Here is a 19,824-nt window from a genome sequence, read left to right as displayed (position 1 = left end):
CACAGGATCCAGTTGAGTAATAAGCCACAGGGCGGCACTGTGGACCTGGCTTTTGAGTAAGCACCCTGCTGGCTACTCCTTTGTTCTCATGCACAAGTAGTTCAAAGGACTTGGAGTAATCCGGCAATTCCAGTGCAGGAGCAGAAGCTAAAGCTCCTTTTACAGCTTGGAAAGCCTTTTCTCTCTCTGGACCTCACCGTATAGGCTCCGCTTCTTCTGTCTTGGTGGCTTCTGTCCACGCCTTACTTAACTCCCCTAGCCCAGGTATCCAGGGTCTGTGGTATCCTACCGTTGTCCCAAAACTTGGGTTCATTACCCGGTGCACATTGCCCAGTTTACACACAGAGTCGAGGTATTTTCTTTCATTACGTAAAGGCACAGATACAGGTGCCTGGTCCAAACTAGCACACTCGGTTGAAATCATGACAAGTATTTAAAACAGTTAGAAAAATTAGTTACACCCACTGGTCCCATCCCTTAACTAACTATTGGTTAGTGCCTTTCTTACTTCATCTTAAAGATACAGTTCTCTTTTAATTCACTACCCATGCCCAGAGAGTAGGGGGCTTATTAGGGCTGGGGGCTTTTTCTAGCTAGGTGTGGTTTTCACATTATAATGAGGCAGGTCAGCCTTAGGGTACTATTTTGGCACTCTATTCTATTTTCCTAGAATTCATCCTTGTGTTAATCTTTATTGTTAGCTAGTGGAGACAGTTTTTATCTTTAATATGTCTAAATACCAGATGCATTCATTATGAAGTATCTTCTTTCCATTCTTTCCATTCTTTTCACTTATTTTTTGACCGTATGTTTTGACATGTTCTATAACACTACTACACCTAAAAATCCTTGCAATTGCTTCTTTGTTACCAGTCAAGGTATTTCTATAATACCCTGGACCCATTCTGGGTCTACTAATCTTTGTCCTTCTTTTAATATGGATCCTAAATATTTTACTCCCTGCTGACACAGCTGAAGCTTAGAAAGAGATGCATGGTGACATTTTTCTGCTAAAGCAGTACATAGACAAATACTATCTTTCAAGCAATCTTCATACATCTTCCTGGCAAGTAACAAATCTTCTACACATTGTACAAGTATAGAACCTCCAGATAATATAATATATTTCAAATTTTCTCCTTGCCACCCCAGCATGTGAGCCTTAAAATAGTTGTGGATGTCAGGGGCAGCTTGGTCCACAAACACACTTGCTGCCAGTTCATGATTAAAATTCTGGAGAGTCATCCCCCAATACATCAACAAAGCCTGTTGCAATCTTCCACAGCAGTCGCTGGGATGTTCCTCTGCCCTTTGTCTATGTTCCTGTAGTTTAGTTCAATTTACTCTCATCTCCTCGAAAGCTCTAATCACATTTATCAGATTTCTAACCATTGTTTGGAAATTATCTGTTTGGTTATTATAATCCCAACTGGGATCAACCTGAGGCCAGGCAGTCCGATTTCCCCCTGCCTGTAGAGTTAATTCCACATTCTTTTCAATTATCTTTCTGTCTGGACAGAGCAATTCTCTTAATAACAGGTGGGGGGATGGGAAATCAATTCTGGTGGAATATCCTTTAAGAAAATCACTGAAAGGATTTTTCACGCCATCCCTGGGATCCTGGAGGTTTTGAGGTTTCCTTGCACTGGACTCCCACACTGCTGCTAGACGAGTTCCCCAGCTTGCCTCGGTCTAAAGTTACCCTAAGAAATACAAGGAAAAGAAGGGTGTAAATCCCTGGAGAAAGGAAACAGGAAAGCAGGGAAATAAGAGGAGGAGAAAAAGAAAAGAAAGAAAATCCATCTTGTTCTGACAGCAAGTTTCTCCTGCCTTGTGGGAATAAAACTGCTCCTGACCAGGCTACCAGAAAGCCCAGAGTGCTGTGAGGTGCGGGGAAGAGGAGGTGTGGGAGCTGCCAGCACTGATGCGACCGCTGCCAGGAGGAAAGAGCCCCAGCAGCACAACCTGGGCTGGGAGCAAGGAGAGAGCTCTGCTGCAGCCAGGCAGCCCAGCCCTGCCCCTCACAAGGTAGGTGCTCAGAGGCGGGAAAGGTGCTGGGGGTCTGCCCCCAACACACATCCCTCAGGGGAATTCAGACCGTGTCACTGGGAATGCATCATCTTTGTACACAAGCGGAGGCAGAAAGCTTACTTCTTGAGCGGACGCCCCGACCTGGAAGCTTGGGGAAAGTTCTGATACAAGCTTTGTGCTCTGGGGCCCTGCCTGCTGTTCTTTAACTTACTTTCACCCAAGGCCTCGTAGACTGGGGACTAGCTTTCGGTCAGCATCCTGCCTTGTAAATCTTCTTTGGCTGCATCTTATACAGGTGGCCACAGGTGCACCTCCTCACTGCCACGTCTTGCTCATGACAGTGGGGATTTCGGAGCTATGACCCAGACAGCACGACCCAGAGGAGCAAACCTGACCCAGAGAAAGGGACCACCAGATGGTGGGTGACGCACACATGTACGTGAGGCAGCAGAGGAGCAGCAGGATCAGCAGGGTGACGGGGAGGATGTGCAGGAGTGCCTGTGGGAAGCTCTCACAGAGGTGAGACCACACGTCACTCAGCTAGTCTGCCAGCCAGGACCAGCAGACGCCTGCGGAAGAGACGTGTCCTAGTGACTGCGAGGAAGTGATGGGAGAGGGATGTGAGCCAGGGCCCGTGCTCCCAGGAGGTCTTTGTGGGACAGGCAGTGGCCAGGGCTGCTTGCCTTGGGGAGTTTGCTGGTGGCAGGCCCGGGAACGTTCAATCCTGACTCAGATTTCACACGCCTGATGCTGCCAAAATGAATCCCTCTGATCCCAGAAGCTGTTTGAGTCTTGCAGCAAAACTCTCTGCTGGGGAGAGCACAGACACACTGGAAACCCTCCTTTTTCTTGGATCTGAGTATATTTTGAGGCAGGGTCAGGCCTTCTTCCCTGTGCTGATGTGCAGCATCCAGCCCCTCTCACTCCACACACACACACACACACACCCCCCCCCCCCGCCTCTTCCCTTGCTCTGGGGCCACCATAAGGAACTTCCGTCCCAGGACAAAGCCAGCACCCTCCGTGCAAACTGGTTTTACTTGTGTGCACAGCAAGTGGAGGAGCGAGCCTGGTCATGCGCCCACGTACACAGAGGACGAGAGGGTCATTTGGGGCAGCACAAAGAAGATTCGCCGGTTGGGGCTGCTGGGTGCCTTGTCCTGTGCAGGCTGAGGCCAACAGGGTGGAGAGGGAGCCCACCCCTCCAGCGCTGAAAAACTTCGTCCTTCCCAAGAAACTTCCTGGAAAACTCCAGCCCAGGACTGCCCCACAGGGCTAGCTGCCCACCCCTTTTTCCTCCACAGCAGATACATCAAGTGCGTGGGGATTAAGAGGCAGAATCCCATGGGTCTGCCATGCAGAGGTGGCTGGAGTGGGCAGTCAGTGCTGCTCGGGGCAGGCTCTTCCCATCAGTCCTTCTTCTGTGGCAGCTCTTGCGCACTTAGGTGGGATCACCTGGCTGGAGTCTTTGGCATCATCCACATGTAGCTCCAGATCCACTTCCTGCCCTGTCCTCAGCCTCACACTGCCCAGCTGGGAGGTGGCCTTGGGCTTTGTTGAGGGAATTGCGCCACCTGCCAGGAATTATGCCACCATCAACAGGGCTCGGCCCTGGGCTCCTGCTGGCAGAAGACAAGTCGCCAATCCGCTGAGTAAACAAAAGTGGTTTATTCATCCAACATGCAGAGCAGCTTGAGGTGGGTGCCTCCAAAGAGGACCCCGAACAAAGAAATCCCTGGGCAATTATAGCCTTACAATCTCAGTTCCCCACCCCTCAGGCGACAGTTCCGACCAGTAGTGACATTAGGGTCTGGGGTCTTCCCGTTCTTCATTGGGTCCCTTCAGTGTCTCTAGGCGGGCCATTTCTTCTCTTATCTCTAAGGTTGCTGCGACAGCTGACGATGGTAGCAGCCTTCCTTGCTTCCTTATCTTCCAGCTCGAACCAGCTCTGGGGCCTTCTTTTACTGCTGCTTGGACCATCATCTCCCCTAGTCATGCCCGGCTGAGCAAGAAGGATCTGCAGAGCGCTTTGGAGCATCCTTACCCAGCGGCTGAGGCAGCCCGGGAGGAGGAGTACTCACCGAGAGCAAGCCTCGCCTCTCCTGGAGAGAGCAGGTTGCGGGGGGGGGAGCATGGACAGTGGGATCGTGGGGCACAGCTTTGAAACGTGCTGCCCTGAGCACATCCTGGACACAGGACACCTTGGCTCCAGGCTCCTCTTGCGCTCATGGGCTAGAAACAGGCTGGTAACAATGTGGGGTAGGAGGGAAGAGATACAGAGAGCAGAGAGAAGCCCTGCAGTTAACCACGGAATATGTAGCAGGAGGGAGAAACGTGACAAGAGACACCTGACAGACAGAAAAGGGAAGTCTAAGTCTGTTCATTCCCTCTTGGTTACATACAGGGAAACCAAGGCGGAGGAGGCGGTGAGCAGTTTGGCCCTAGCTCCATGGATGAGCTGGGAATTAAGCCATGCTTTCCCGAGTTCGCTTCGCTCCCTGTCAGCCACAGTCCCTGCTCAGGTGCTGTCTTCAGCATGCTGCTGCCTGTTTCTGGTATGTGCTGCAAACTTTTTCTGAAAATGGTGCCCCTCTGCCCAGCTGCAATACCCATATACATCTCCCATGCCTGGCTCAGGTGGGGGGCTGCGTACCGGGGGCTCTCCATCCAGCACGGGACAAGCTGGATTCAGAAGCAGCCGTGGCCCACGGCTTATCTGGCTGGGGCTCAGCATTGAAGCACCTTGCACGCTTTGGATTGCAAAATAATCTCCGCTCACGCTATACTAGAAAGGGATGGCAGGGATGTGTTTTGTCTTCCTGGAGACAGCAGAGAGCTGCGTGATCACCGGATCACGCAGCCCAGGCAATCCTAGCAGGTGAGCCATGAAAGAGAGTAAGATCCTCGGTGTCCGGGAGGATTCGGCCAGGCAGCCCGCGCCACAGCAGGGCTCTTTGCAGGGTGGTGACTAGGCAGGGCATCCCCTGGCCGAGAGGCAGAGGGCTTTGTGCTGGTCCAGCCCTTCCCCTGCACAGAAACGCCTGTGGCTTGGGGGAAGCTGCGATGCATCTCAGATCTGCGTCGCACTGGGAGGAACCAGCATCCGGTCTCCATTCCCCACAATGCAAGTGTCAAGAGACACTTCCAGTAATGGATGCCAGAGCTCAGCAGGCTCTGAGACATCTGCCCGCCTGCCCACCGCCGCTTCCCCATGCTCTTGCTCAGCACAGCCCCTTCACTGCTTCCTGGGTGGCTGGAGGACATCCTGGAGCTGCTCAGGGCTGGTTGACAGAGGCTGCTTGGTTGTCTGCAGGGATTTCAGCCGTGAAAATGAAAATCTTTGAAAATGATCCAGAGGCAGCTCTGGTGTACACAGCTTCTTCTCTGATCTAACCCTGTGTCACTGGAGAAACGTGCCACAACATGGCAGCCTGATGAGCCTGAGCATCCACTGGTACAGGCTGGGACTGCGTCCCTGCTTCACCAAGCAGAGCCGGGTACCAGCCCTGAGAGACAAGGCAGCCAGGACCACAGGGAGCAGCCAGTCCTGTGTGACTGACTACACCTGCATCCGCGCCAGCTCCTGGGTGGGCTTGTGGTCCTCACCAGTTTTGTGTTGCCAAAAGCCCCTGCTCTAGTCCCTTACCCTGATGGCTCTTTAAGCTTCAGCTGGTCAGGCCCAGCCTGGCCTGCAGTGGTAGCCATGAGCAGAGGGTGCAGCTGTCTGCCCTTGGACAAGGGCATCAACATGGGGGACTGGGCCAGTTCCTCAGTGAGTGCACGTGGGTCTCTGTCTACTGTCCAGCTGCTGTTTGGGGCTGAGCCGATGTCTCTGCCCTGTTCTCTCTGCCATCAGGCCCTTCACCATGCCCAGGATGCTCCTCTGCACTGGTGCTCCAGAGACTGCAGCCAGCTGTCTTTGTGCAGCATTGGCCACTGTGCTGAGGAAGGAAGGCTGCCTCGAGAAGGGCCCAAGGGGGCAGGTTTTGTCCTCCCAGGCTGAAGGCTAGCCTGCCTCAGGCAGGGGTGTCCCCCTCTGAGAAGCTTATGGCTCCAATTCCTGTCTTCAGGCCAGCACTTGCCAGGCAGCCTCTCCTCACATCTGTGCTTGGTTATTGTCAGAATGCAATTAAGCCAAAGGGTGATTGCATCTCCTGCTTGGGGCTGTGATGTAACCACTGCCAGGGCCACAGCAAAGGCTCCTTGTACAGCAATGTGGAGCACAACAGTTGCCTGAGGCCTTTTCAGCCCTGCTTCATTTGAGACACCAGCTTCTGCTCTCCACTGGGTGTGGGATCCCAGACAGGTCATGCCACCAGGCTGATCTGCAGCTGATCCCTGCTTCCTCTGGACACAGGCTGTGGAGGGGAGCATCTGTGTGCAACACAGCCAGCCCAGGGCACCTGAGGGCAGGCAGGAGCTGGGTGCTTCAGAGCAGCTGTTCCTTGCACAGCCACCCTTCCTCATGCCAGGGCCCTGGGGTCCCCACCATGACCCTCCCCTCGTGCTGCCGGCAGAGCTCTCCTCAGAGCTGACCCAGGCCACATCTCTTATACCTGTGAGCAGAGACTATCTGACTCTGATGGAGTGCTGTGGGAATTCACAAGTCCATTGCTGGCTGCTGCACCTACCCTGCCCATCCCTCTGTGATGGCGGGCAGCACCTGGCTGACCCCTGCCATTCTCCAAAGCCCCCTCATAACCCTGTTTCAATTTACTCTCACATCCTCTAAACACATTTATCAGACTTCTTACCCCCCACTCAGCAATTATCTCTACCTGTTTGATTATTAGAAACCCAATTAGGATCAACCTGAGGCCAGGCAGTTGAATTTCATCTTAGCTGTGGGGTTAATTCCACATTCTTTTAAATTATCTTTCTCACCTGGATGGAACAACTTTCTCAAGAAAGGTTAATATTGGCCCAGGAGGGATTATATCCCAAACAAATATTAGAAAATAATGATGTACATTGACCCACATCTTCCCTTAACCTCAGCATTTGATTTCCCCACAGAATCAAATTCCTAGGGTTCCAGGGGAGGTGGGTGTATACACGCAACACTGGAAGCAGCGGAGGAACATTTCACACACAGGCACACTCCTCCCACTCCCCAGCTGCATTTCAAGAGGATTAGGAATAACATTAGAAATCATAGGGTGAAGCCCAACAGAAGCAATAGGGACAGCAGAGGCAATTGGCAGGGGCAAATCAACAACCCATACAGAGGGAGGAGTACAGGGTGGTGCAGAGACTAACTCTGCCAGCTGTTCTACAGAAAAGTCAGGCCACCACCAGCAGTCCCCAGGCAACCACCTGCAGGTCAGTGACCAACTCCGTTTGTCCACCACGAGAGCCAAATGCACGGCCTCACGTTGGCTGCAGTGTCCTTGGTTTTCAGGAGAGGGGGAAAAACTAATCTCATTTTAATGTGTTTAAAAAGCAACTCCAGCGACATTCGACTCCTAGATGCGCAAACCTTCCAACGCACATAGCCCGGCTGACGTCCTCCTAGCAAGCTTTTCTGCCTGCAAAGCGCAGCCAGTTCTCTAAGGAGCAGCCTGGTTCTGCCTGGAATCGGCCTTTCTGCTCCGGGATTACGCCTTCTCAAGCATGACAACTTTCAATGCCCACAGCGAGTAGTTTACTACGGCACGAGAGAAACGCACAGATGAACGCGCGTGCTCACCAACTATCGCTTGCTTCTGGTACAGAATTCGTATTAAAAATAAATAACGGACTAGAGGATACGCTGACATAGGCGCTGGCTTAAGTAACAGGCCCAAGCCCGGCCCCGCCGCCCTGCGGGAGCGCGGCACGGCCCGCCCGTGCCGGCGGCGGCGCTCAGAGCCCCTGTCCGGCGGGGCTGAGCAGCATCTCCTGCAGCACCAGGTGCAGCAGGTGGTTCTGCTCGGCGCTGAGCAGCGGCCAGAGCTCGGCCTGCAGGGCCTTCAGCGCCTCCGCGTCCTTCTCCTGGCACGCCAGCACCGCCGACTGCAGCAGCAGGAAGAGCTCGGCCGGCAGGTAGCTCGCCGCCGGCGGCAGCCCGCCGCCCGCCCCGGGGCCGCCCCCGGGCCCCGGCCCCGCGCCGCCCTCCGGCGCCTCCCAGCAGTACTGCTCCAGCGTCCGGGCGTGCTCGGGCAGCAGCTTGGCGGGCGGCGGCTGCAGCAGCAGCAGCAGCAGCACCCGCGACACCTCGCAGCGCGCCAGCACGTCCAGGAAGGCCCCGGCGGGCGCGCCCCCGCCGCCGCCAACTCCGCCCAGCCCGGCCCCGGCCAGCGCCTGCGCCCGCGTCAGCGCCGCCAGCGCGCCGGCGTAGTCGCGGCCCAGCAGCAGGCAGGAGGCGCGCTCGGCCAGGCAGCGCAGCGCCTCCAGGGGCAGCCGCGCCGCCGCCAGCAGCTCGGCCGCCCGCTGCAGGTGCGCGGCGGCGCGGGCGGGCCGGCCCGTGTCGCGCAGCGCCGCCGCCAGCTCCAGGCACAGCCCGGCCGCCAGCGCCGGCTGACCCCGCTCCAGGTGCAGGCGGGCGGCGAAGGCGCCGCAGCTCTGCGCCGCCGCCACGTGCTCGCCGAAGCCGCCGCGCAGTCCCAGGCGCTGCCGCAGGTCCCGCTCCTGGCGCAGGAAGAGCCGCGCCGCCTCGGCCAGGGCGGCCGCCTCGGCGGGCCCGTGGAAGAGGCTCTGGGCGCAGCGCGCCACGGCCAGCTGGCACCAGGCCGCGTAGGGCAGGCTCTCCTGGGCGCGCAGCTCTCGCGCCAGCGCCGCGAACTGCTCCGCCGCCTCCGCCACGTTCGGCTTCCGCAGGAACCGCCGCCGCAGCTTGGCCGACACCAGCCGGTACCGCGACAGGAAGTCCCCCTCCCCGCCGAGGCCCGGCCCGGAGCCGCCCGCCCCGCCGGGGCCGGAGCCGCCCGCCGCCGACAGCATCGCGCGCCGCCCGGAACTGAAGCGCCGCGCTGCGCCGCGCCTCGCCCCGCCCCGCCTCACGTGCCGCCGGCCAATCGGCGGCCGTGCCGGGGTCACGCGGGCGGCGGGGTGGGGCGGGGAGCTGACGGCGAAGAGGCGGGGCCCTGTCGGGGGCGTGGCCTCATCGGGGGCGTGGCCAGTGCCGTGCCGGTGGGGCTGGGGCGGCGGCGGCTCCTCGGCGTTGGGGGCGGCCCGGTGCCACGCCGACCGCGGGGCTGTGAAGAGGCGGGGAGGGGGCGTGGCTACTGCAGGCAGACGCACGGTCTCAACGGCGCCCCTCCCCACGAGCGGGCGTGGTTATACATGGCGGGCTCCGCCCCAGGCACGGAGCGGGGCTGGGCAGCGTTGCGCCCCTCCGCGGTTGGGCGGCCCGCGCTCCCCGCCCTGGCAGCTCCCCGGCGGGCGCCCGGGGAGAGCCGTGGGGAGGGGAGCAGGGACTCCCGGGTGAAGCCAGCAGCAGTAGCCAGGTTCAAACAGGAGGTTACCCAAATGGTAGCAGTTGGGTGAGACTCTCTCCCAAAGTACGTCTGAGCGCAGGAATTTTAGGTGATTTCAAAGGGTGACAGAGAAACACTTGGGTGAGAGAGCTCTTGAGGTTCCTAAATAGATAAACCACATCTGACTCGGGAAGTCCCCAGCGCGGAAAGTATTTGGCGCTGGAGAGAGTAAGTGGGTGGGGGAAGTGTCACGCGAGCTCGCCTCCTTCTTCCTTTCCCACGAGCATCTGCTTGCAGCACTGCCAGAGGCAAGGTCCTGGGCTGGGCAGGGCCTTAGTTTGGCTGAGAGAGGCGGTTCCTACACTACACTCCTACGTGTATGAGCGCGTATACCAATCTGCACCCACACGGTCAGCTGAGGTGACATGGCTGGGGAGCCCTGTGGGGTCCTCTGCAGCCAGACTTCCCTCCTACTCTCTCCCCACTCCTGAATATCGTATCACACAGGCTTGGTGGCAGGGAGCACTCAGCTTTCAGCTTGTCCCAAACAAGCTCAGAGCAGCCATGTGGTTGCTGCGACACGGGCACTTTCCCACATGTGTCCCATCAGCGCATTGCTAAAAGTTTAGTCACAAAGGAGAGCGTGGGTGTCGATGCCTGAAACTGAAGTTCACATTCAGTACTTCACAGTGATGCTCAGAGTTCAATTCGTATAATGAAAAGACCCAAACAGAATTATAAGAAAGAAAAAGCCACTCTGACCTACGCTCTTAGCTCACAGAAGGTACTGCAAAGCCGGCAAGTGAAACTCAAGTGTGATCCATAATGTAGCTACAGAGCTATCCCTCTGTGACTCTTCAGAATAAGCACAAAATTCCCCAAGCAGGTGACGATGCTGCGGCATAACAATGCTCACAAAACACCAGCTCACGACAGCCACGCAGACCACAAGCTGACAGCATCTTGCTGTACTGCAAGACAGCCTGCCAGCTGCGGGTTACTGCGCGCTTCCTGCACTTGAAGCCAAGCATGGGCAGTAGTCCTTTGGACTAAAGACCTTATTCCTGCTCCCAGCCCCAGCAGACCCCTCTGCTATGCCAACCTCTACTCTGGACTGGACTACACGGCCAGGCTGGTGCCATCCCAGTGGTACCCACTGGTCTAATAGAAGACATCCCTCTCTGGCCTCGCTTCTCCCCTTTACGCTCTCCTGGCTCTCACTCAGGGTGGCAGGAACCAGAAGCTCACTCCTCCTGGCTCTGTACCTGGGCCTTTTCAGGAGCCAGGTCGCTGCAGAAGGGCTGGGCAGGAACACGGGGGGACGCGAGTGTGGCGGTGTGCTTAGCCGTACGGATATGTTTGAAAGTGGCTGATACCAGCCAGCTGATGCTGTAGAAATGCGCTTTCAAATCTCCTGGCCTTTCTTAGTTTACGGTTACTTCTCTGCCTGCCGGCTGGCAGGTCTGCTTAGATTTATCTTTCCTAATTATTCAGCAAGGGCTGGAGGTGAAGCTGATGCAGCACAAGATGCCTGGATGAGCCAGAGAAATCGGGGGTTTGACAGCGTCGAACCTCCATTCTTCAGGCTTTAAGATTTCCATGGCGGGAACTAACCCTCCTCCCTTACTCATCTCCTGCACTGGCCCTGCGGGGAAGCCATGGTTTCTCTCTGGAGGGAAGCAGCACCTTGAGCTTACCCAGGGCAGGGATGCTGTCAGGGTGCAGGGTGTCCAAGGAACACAGCCAAGGTGTTTCAGTCAAGCCACATGCACCTGCTGGTAAAGCACCCCATGGATCTGGATCTCATTCCTGTTGCCCAGAGCCACTGAGTCCGTATGTGACAGTGCCTTGTGGTGGAACAGAGGATGGCAGGTGACTCAGCCCATCCCCAGGTCTGGGTTAGGCTTCAGGGTCAGCCTGCGGCTGCCGATACTGGGAAGGCAGCCTGTGGGCTGAGGGGCTCCTGCCGAGGGGAGGCAGATGAGCAGCAGATTTCTGCTGGCCTGGGAAGCAGCACTGCTGCAAGAGGGCATCGGTGCTGACACAAGCCCCGGCAGTGCAGCGCGTGCCCACGGGCTTCCTGTGCGAGTCCCTGCCAAGGGGTAAGAGCACAGGCAGAGTTCAGGGCCCTCCAGGAGGCATGAGGAGCTGCCTGGGCAGCTGGAGACAGTCGTATTTGTGGGAAGTGGGGCAGCAGCGCTTGCCATGGGGCTGGGAGGATGCTGCTGTTGGCCTTCTTGGCCACCTGGGCACACTGCTGGCTCATATTCAGCCGACTGTCAACCAGCACCCCCCGGTCCTTTTCCACCAGGCAGCTTTCCAGCCACCCATCCCCAAGCCTATAGCATTGCAGGGGCTTGTCCTGATGCAGGCTCTTCAATGCACCCCGTGCACCCACTTCCCTGAGCAAGCACTGGCCACCGCAGCAGCTCATGTGAATGGGACCTGCAGGGACCTGCACAGCTCCCCAGGTAAGAGGCACTGTGGTGGGTGCATATGCAGGTGCACAAGGATGCTGCAAGGATCCAGCTTGAAGCAATCAGGTGCCTGGTGGCATCACGCCCGTGCAGCAAGCCAGAACTGTGAGTTTGAGGCATTCAACCTTTGGTGTTTTTAAAGCACCATGTGGGTCAAGCAGCAAATCCAGCTAGCTCTGCTGCCTTTGTCCTAAAGTGCCCAAGGCTGGCTCTCCAGGAACCAGAAGCTCACAGTGGGGTTTGGGGTTGCTCAGACTTCAACTGGAAAGATCAGAGGAGTCAGTCTTTAATGAAACATTTTATACTCCCAAGTATTATTTAAGTGTTTGAGCTAAGCAGTTACTACAACAGTTCACAGTCTGAATGAAAATCCTTCCTCGTCCTCATTGCCCAGGTTGTTTTTGCCTGATGTGTGAGTGGCTCAGTCTGTGTCTCCAAGTCTGCAGTAATCTGAAATAAGCAAACAGATAAGCATATGAAACAGAAAAAATACAAACAAGGACATGTTCTTTTCTGCAGGAAGAGAATAGACACCAAAGAATAAGAAAGGCAGAAAATGTTGCTAGGCACTTCTGTGGTGCATTCCCTTTGGCCACTACACCCCTTGCTGGATGTTCTTGGCATGGTCCAAGTGCCAAAAAAGTGCTGTGCAATGGCCAGGCAAAGGTGCTGGTCCTGGGTGAACATGCCAGTGAAACGAGCAAAGGAAAATTGCTAAAGGAAGCCCGGAGCTGCCTGTTTGAATACACAGAAAAGTGAGGCTGACCTGGAGTTACAAGGACTGTGGTAACAAGAGAGGAAAAGTTATCATCATCCTGGTTTGGGGTTACAGGTTTGCAGTGTTTCCTGGCAGGCCTGTCCTCCAAGCTCTGCAGTGCACATTTCTGGGCTCCATCATGGAGCAAAATATTCACTTACTCCCCAGGTAATGCTCTGATGGGTGTCTCCCTCTTCTTTTCCCAGTGCTTCTGCATTCATCATCTCCCTTTCCCTTTTCTTGCTTTCTCTGGTGTGGAGACGATGTGGCACTTAGAAAACATTCACAGCAGATTCCCATTCCTCTCATTGCCCCTTTTCCTCCCATTGAAGGAGCCTGTCTCAGTCCTGGTCTCAGTACCTGCCCTTCCCCAGGCTGGGTTGAGACCCTAGGCCAAGGCTGTTTGACACTTCCAACCTTCATTCATCCTTGGAAATACGTTCTTCAGCTGTGTCAGCAGAGCTGGTGCAGGAAAAAACAAGGTCCCAGTTATCCTTTCTTCTTAATTTACCCCCCCAAGGAAGCTCTTGCCCTGGTGATGTCAGTGGAAGAAACATGAAGTGGTTCCAGTTTCTTTCTCCATCTTCCCAGCAAGTCTTGTCTGGTAAATACCAGTCAAAGCAAATCCTTGATGAGAAGGTGTCATGCCTGAGACCTTGGCCCCACTGGAAAGCCTAGATCTCTGTCACAGACTTGCTGTGGCTCAGCCTTCCCTGGTTCCTTAGAAGAGCTCTCTTCAGCCTGCCCTGGATGGTGCAGAGCACAGCCCTCTGGAAGCTGCTGGACAAGCAGATGACTGGGTCAAGGCAGCTGTTGAGGGCTGAGATGCAGAGCACAAGCTCATCAGCAAGGTGGAGGCCCTGCTTCCAGGGCAGACTAGAAATGCCCCCCACTTGTGCAAGGATGTAAGGAATGCAGGCAATGTGATAGGGGGTGAAGCATACAATGAAGATGATCAGGACTATGGAGGTCTTGGCGGCGGCTCTCATGCTGGTCCTCTTGTTCAGCTGCTGAGCTTTCACTGAGGAGTCTCTGTGGAGCTTGGCAAATACCTTGCCGTAGAAGTAGGGGAAGAGCAGCAGCAGGATGAAGAAAGTAACTACTGCAACCATGTTAAAAGCTGCTGCTGTGGTGCTTTTGCTCCTGAAGCGGAGCATTTATGGTCACAGGGCCCTTTTCCTCTTGTCTCAAAAAAGAAAGGCAGCATGAACGCTGTGTGCACCAACCAAGCTATCCCAGAGGCCATGGTGCTACAGGACACAGCGTGAATCCTAAAGTTCCACAGGGGCCAGATGATCTTCAGGTAGCAGTCGAGGCTGATCAGGCTGAGGAACGCGATGCTGACATACACATTGAGGTAGAAGGCGGCCCCAACAATGTTGCGGAAGATCAGAGGCTCACTCTTGCTTTGAAAGGCAATGCGGAAGGGCAGGCAAGGAGAGAGCAGCAGGTCAGAAAGTGCCAGGTTCCTCATGTACACGGTGATGGAGGTCCTGCGCTGCGTGCTGCACAAGAACACCCAGAGCACCAGGGCATTGCAGAGCAGCCCAATGATGAAGATGAGGGAGTACCTCACAGGGAGCACCTCACAGGGAGCATCATAAAGAGGAACTCGTCTCGGATCTGATAGCGGGAATTGCTGAGTCTGTGCTCTGTGAGCTGGCTGGCAGGAAAGGGGGTGCCTGGGGAGTCCACCATTAAGGCCATGGATCTGGAAAGGAAAATGCAGGAGGTGTTGAAGCGGACATCTGCATGAGCTGGCTCCATTCAGGCATCATCATTTGTAGGTTTTGAAGACCCCTGCAGTACCTCTGTGGTTCCCTGGTGCCCCAGGTCACTGCAAACACAGCTTTGCGGTCCCCAAACTGTTACGTGAAGGCCACCAGCACATGGAAAAACCGAATGGGGACTTGGGAACATGAGTCTGCCAGGCTCACACGCTGGCTTTTTGGCAATGCCTTTTCTCCCATGGGGCTCAGACCTGCAGGGAAACCTCCACAGAGAATCTGCCCATTCAACACTGGTGGGAAGAAGAGCCACGACACTCCTGCCACAGGCTGGTCCGGGTAGCTGGCAGCAATCTGCTGTTCCAGGTGTAGTAACCATCTTTTCTCCTGGCTTCTCTCTTGCTGTTCTGTGCTACCCTCTGCTAAGGAATGATATGAGACTGGAGTGGTGGAAGTTGGCTGCTGTGTGCTAGGTAAGCACACCCTACTAAACAGCAAAATCTGGGGTTCCTCAACAGGGGAAAACCACATTTTCGATTGTGCATGAGCAACCAAATGGGTATAGCAAAAACGAATTCAGACCATATGCAGCATGATACATATGGGTATCTTGGTGGCGTTGAGGGACACCTCTGAGGTCTGTCAGAGCTCTCTACCATCCCCTCTGAGGCTGGGAAATCAAACCCACACCTGGGTCTTCCTTCATCGCCATTCTGCTGCTCTCACGTCAGATACCCAAGCTTGCCTTGGGAGCAAGGTACCCTCCACCAGATTCTCCCCTCCCGCCCAGCTCTCTCTCATGAGAATCCCTTCTCCCCTGGTGATCCCGGCACTTGCAAGGTGCAGGAGAGTGGGACAGGGCTGCAGCTCTCGGCCAGCAGTGGTGGTGAAGGGGGGTGCACTTACACTTGCTGGTCCCTGTAGCTAGGCTGGAGCTCTGACTCGGGGCACTGCGTGCGTATGTGCAGCTGCATGGTTTTGGTCTCAGCCCTCTTCTCATGACTTCACCCATAGTCACTTTTCTGTCTGTGGTGCAAGGCCACAGGGCTCCTCTACCAGTGAGGGAAGGCAGGGAGCGAGCCCACGTCGGGGATGGAGGCACTGCAGCCGTGGTGGCCCAGGTCTGCCTGGCCCTGCTGAGGACTGACCCCAGAAGCACTTTGCATGCCCATGAGCTCCTGGTTCCTTTGGACAGGGATGGGAGGCCTGGCCGCTGCCAGCCCCTCACCCTTCACTCCCCTTCCTGCTTTCCATGATGTCGAGTGACCCATAGCTGCAAAAACCTCCAACTTCCTTCCCGCCTGCTACAACTTCTCTAACAGGCTTCTCTGCTCCCTTCATAAGTCACCAGCAGGGACTGCAGGGGAGTGGGAAAGTGCCCGTGTCGCAGCAACCACATGGCTGCTCTGAGCTTGTTTGGGACAAGCTGAAAGCTGAGTGCTCCCTGCCACCAAGCCTGTGTGGTACGATATTCAGGAGTGGGGAGAGAGTAGGAGGGAAGTCTGGCTGCAGAGGACCCCACAGGGCTCCCCAGCCATGTCACCTCAGCTGACCGTGTGGGTGCAGATTGGTATACGCGCTCATACACGTAGGAGTGTAGTGTAGGAACCGCCTCTCTCAGCCAAACTAAGGCCCTGCCCAGCCCAGGACCTTGCCTCTGGCAGTGCTGCAAGCAGATGCTCGTGGGAAAGGAAGAAGGAGGCGAGCACGCGTGACACTTCCCCCACCCACTTACTCTCTCCAGTGCCAAATACTTTCCGCGCTGGGGACTTCCCGAGTCAGATGTGGTTTATCTATTTAGGAACCTCAAGAGCTCTCTCACCCAAGTGTTTCTCTGTCACCCTTTGAAATCACCTAAAATTCCTGCCCTCAGACGTACTTTGGGAGAGAGTCTCACCCAACTGCTACCATTTGGGTAACCTCCTGTTTGAACCTGGCTACTGCTGCTGGCTTCACCCGGGAGTCCCTGCTCCCCTCCCCACGGCTCTCCCCGGGCGCCCGCCGGGGAGCTGCCAGGGCGGGGAGCGCGGGCCGCCCAACCGCGGAGGGGCGCAACGCTGCCCAGCCCCGCTCCGTGCCTGGGGCGGAGCCCGCCATGTATAACCACGCCCGCTCGTGGGGAGGGGCGCCGTTGAGACCGTGCGTCTGCCTGCAGTAGCCACGCCCCCTCCCCGCCTCTTCACAGCCCCGCGGTCGGCGTGGCACCGGGCCGCCCCCAACGCCGAGGAGCCGCCGCCGCCCCAGCCCCACCGGCACGGCACTGGCCACGCCCCCGATGAGGCCACGCCCCCGACAGGGCCCCGCCTCTTCGCCGTCAGCTCCCCGCCCCACCCCGCCGCCCGCGTGACCCCGGCACGGCCGCCGATTGGCCGGCGGCACGTGAGGCGGGGCGGGGCGAGGCGCGGCGCAGCGCGGCGCTTCAGTTCCGGGCGGCGCGCGATGCTGTCGGCGGCGGGCGGCTCCGGCCCCGGCGGGGCGGGCGGCTCCGGGCCGGGCCTCGGCGGGGAGGGGGACTTCCTGTCGCGGTACCGGCTGGTGTCGGCCAAGCTGCGGCGGCGGTTCCTGCGGAAGCCGAACGTGGCGGAGGCGGCGGAGCAGTTCGCGGCGCTGGCGCGAGAGCTGCGCGCCCAGGAGAGCCTGCCCTACGCGGCCTGGTGCCAGCTGGCCGTGGCGCGCTGCGCCCAGAGCCTCTTCCACGGGCCCGCCGAGGCGGCCGCCCTGGCCGAGGCGGCGCGGCTCTTCCTGCGCCAGGAGCGGGACCTGCGGCAGCGCCTGGGACTGCGCGGCGGCTTCGGCGAGCACGTGGCGGCGGCGCAGAGCTGCGGCGCCTTCGCCGCCCGCCTGCACCTGGAGCGGGGTCAGCCGGCGCTGGCGGCCGGGCTGTGCCTGGAGCTGGCGGCGGCGCTGCGCGACACGGGCCGGCCCGCCCGCGCCGCCGCGCACCTGCAGCGGGCGGCCGAGCTGCTGGCGGCGGCGCGGCTGCCCCTGGAGGCGCTGCGCTGCCTGGCCGAGCGCGCCTCCTGCCTGCTGCTGGGCCGCGACTACGCCGGCGCGCTGGCGGCGCTGACGCGGGCGCAGGCGCTGGCCGGGGCCGGGCTGGGCGGAGTTGGCGGCGGCGGGGGCGCGCCCGCCGGGGCCTTCCTGGACGTGCTGGCGCGCTGCGAGGTGTCGCGGGTGCTGCTGCTGCTGCTGCTGCAGCCGCCGCCCGCCAAGCTGCTGCCCGAGCACGCCCGGACGCTGGAGCAGTACTGCTGGGAGGCGCCGGAGGGCGGCGCGGGGCCGGGGCCCGGGGGCGGCCCCGGGGCGGGCGGCGGGCTGCCGCCGGCGGCGAGCTACCTGCCGGCCGAGCTCTTCCTGCTGCTGCAGTCGGCGGTGCTGGCGTGCCAGGAGAAGGACGCGGAGGCGCTGAAGGCCCTGCAGGCCGAGCTCTGGCCGCTGCTCAGCGCCGAGCAGAACCACCTGCTGCACCTGGTGCTGCAGGAGATGCTGCTCAGCCCCGCCGGACAGGGGCTCTGAGCGCCGCCGCCGGCACGGGCGGGCCGTGCCGCGCTCCCGCAGGGCGGCGGGGCCGGGCTTGGGCCTGTTACTTAAGCCAGCGCCTATGTCAGCGTATCCTCTAGTCCGTTATTTATTTTTAATACGAATTCTGTACCAGAAGCAAGCGATAGTTGGTGAGCACGCGCGTTCATCTGTGCGTTTCTCTCGTGCCGTAGTAAACTACTCGCTGTGGGCATTGAAAGTTGTCATGCTTGAGAAGGCGTAATCCCGGAGCAGAAAGGCCGATTCCAGGCAGAACCAGGCTGCTCCTTAGAGAACTGGCTGCGCTTTGCAGGCAGAAAAGCTTGCTAGGAGGACGTCAGCCGGGCTATGTGCGTTGGAAGGTTTGCGCATCTAGGAGTCGAATGTCGCTGGAGTTGCTTTTTAAACACATTAAAATGAGATTAGTTTTTCCCCCTCTCCTGAAAACCAAGGACACTGCAGCCAACGTGAGGCCGTGCATTTGGCTCTCGTGGTGGACAAACGGAGTTGGTCACTGACCTGCAGGTGGTTGCCTGGGGGCTGCTGGTGGTGGCCTGACTTTTCTGTAGAACAGCTGGTAACCTAGAGAACTGAGACTGCAAGATGGCAGATCCACTACATCTGAGCCTAATTAGGAACAGAATTAATGGTGGATGTGGAGAAGGATGAGTTATTGGAATGGACTGTTTGCTCAGTTCTCTTCAGCTGCTGTTCCTGTCTGCTGTTGGGCACTTCTGCCTCTTGCTTTCTGCTTATTGGGGCCTTTTCCAGTATTTAGGTGAAGAAGGCTAGTCTTTAGATCAGAAATGAAATGAACCTGCTGTCTTTGATGCACCCAGCTGTTCCCTACAGGCCTAGCCAAATTTCTTCAGTTTTGAGATGCAGTCTCAAGAAGGGGATGCTTTATGCTGGAAGCCAGAGATTTCCTGGTTGTCCCCAAATAATTGTGTGTCACATAAATGAAGAGCAATTCTAGTACACCCAGCTAATGGTAAATGAAACAAATGCTTGCAGCAAACACTCCTCAGAGACCCTGCAGAAGGCTGAGGCTTTGTCAGAGAGAGTAATCCTGTTTGCACACCTGGGAGAGAAGACAGAGGCAAGAGGTAATGCTGGTATAACAGTGGTATTACATGTATTTCTGATTTTAATATTTGGGTCTATACACAGCAGTTTTTTAAAATGCTTTTCCAATGTTTGTTTTTCAAGTGTTTTTCAGGTTCCACACTTAAATAACTAGGAACCTGCAGTTTTCCTAGCTGAAATGCGAACATTCATTCCCGCAATATTGAAGAAGTTAATTACCACAAAGCTGTTTCTGCCTAGAGAAAATTAGAGTTGATACATGCTTAACTCAGAGTTTGATGTTATTTTATAGTTAAGTTAGCTATGGATGTGCCATGCTGTGAAGCAAAAATAAAAATCCATGTACCAAAAGTACTTATGACCTTCTCCTTTTCAATTAAAATAGATTAAACTGTTACTGGAATATTCTGTGGTGGTTATCCAAAAAAGTGACTGTTCTACTGTAACTTTTTAGAGGCTAACAAGGGACATATCTAAGATGCCTAGATTACCTGTAACCAGAATACTTAAAAACTGTATACAAATAATTTTTGGTCACTGTTGAGAGTGCTCCTCGAGGTACCATATCTGAGAGTGACTAACTACAGTAATTGCAAGAACAGATCAGAGCCTGATCGCATCCGCTGCTGCTCTCATTGTTGCAGGTGCCTAAATGGGCAGAAACCATTTGGGGTGAGCTGGGGTGACACTGGCTGATGCTGCCCCTGTGGGCAGGTGTAAGCAGGAGCTGCCTTGCCCTGCTCTGCAGGGTGGTCTCGCACTCTGTGTGGCTGCCTGCGTCCTCTGCAGCATTCCTCTAGGAGAGGTGCCTCCAGGGTGCCGGACTGCTG

The 19,824-nt window shown here is 56.9% G+C and overlaps 3 protein-coding genes across 3 annotated transcripts; 1 reads left to right on the top strand and 2 right to left on the bottom strand.

Moving 5' to 3' along the window:
* Positions 1-7,875: 7,875 nt before the first annotated feature.
* LOC132318178 (40-kDa huntingtin-associated protein-like) lies at positions 7,876-8,952 on the bottom strand. The gene has a single exon (XM_059824556.1). It carries the CDS (start codon positions 8,950-8,952, stop codon positions 7,876-7,878), a length of 1,077 nt encoding a protein of 358 aa, XP_059680539.1.
* A 4,384-nt stretch (positions 8,953-13,336) lies between these two features.
* LOC104264597 (probable G-protein coupled receptor 34) lies at positions 13,337-15,101 on the bottom strand. The gene is given in 3 exon segments (XM_009821737.2): positions 13,337-13,815; positions 13,818-14,285; positions 15,080-15,101. Coding segments are annotated over 3 exon segments (969 nt in total).
* Positions 15,102-16,828: 1,727 nt separating this feature from the next.
* On the top strand, positions 16,829-17,905 carry LOC132318194 (40-kDa huntingtin-associated protein-like). The gene has a single exon (XM_059824619.1). The coding sequence runs from the start codon at positions 16,829-16,831 to the stop codon at positions 17,903-17,905; it is 1,077 nt and encodes a 358-aa protein (XP_059680602.1).
* The last annotated feature ends 1,919 nt before the right edge of the window (positions 17,906-19,824 follow it).

The sequence above is a fragment of the Gavia stellata genome, chromosome 14 (assembly GCF_030936135.1).
Source record: "Gavia stellata isolate bGavSte3 chromosome 14, bGavSte3.hap2, whole genome shotgun sequence".
Taxonomy (NCBI): Eukaryota; Metazoa; Chordata; class Aves; order Gaviiformes; family Gaviidae; genus Gavia; species Gavia stellata.
The sequence above is the reverse complement of the archived record's forward strand: the minus strand, read 5'-3'. Positions and strand labels throughout refer to the sequence as shown.

Bases quoted from the DNA above. Each gene is read 5' to 3' on its own strand.
- LOC132318178 (XM_059824556.1), bottom strand. From the start codon at position 8,952: ATGCTGTCGGCGGCGGGCGGCTCCGGCCCCGGCGGGGCGGGCGGCTCC.
- LOC132318194 (XM_059824619.1), top strand. From the start codon at position 16,829: ATGCTGTCGGCGGCGGGCGGCTCCGGCCCCGGCGGGGCGGGCGGCTCC.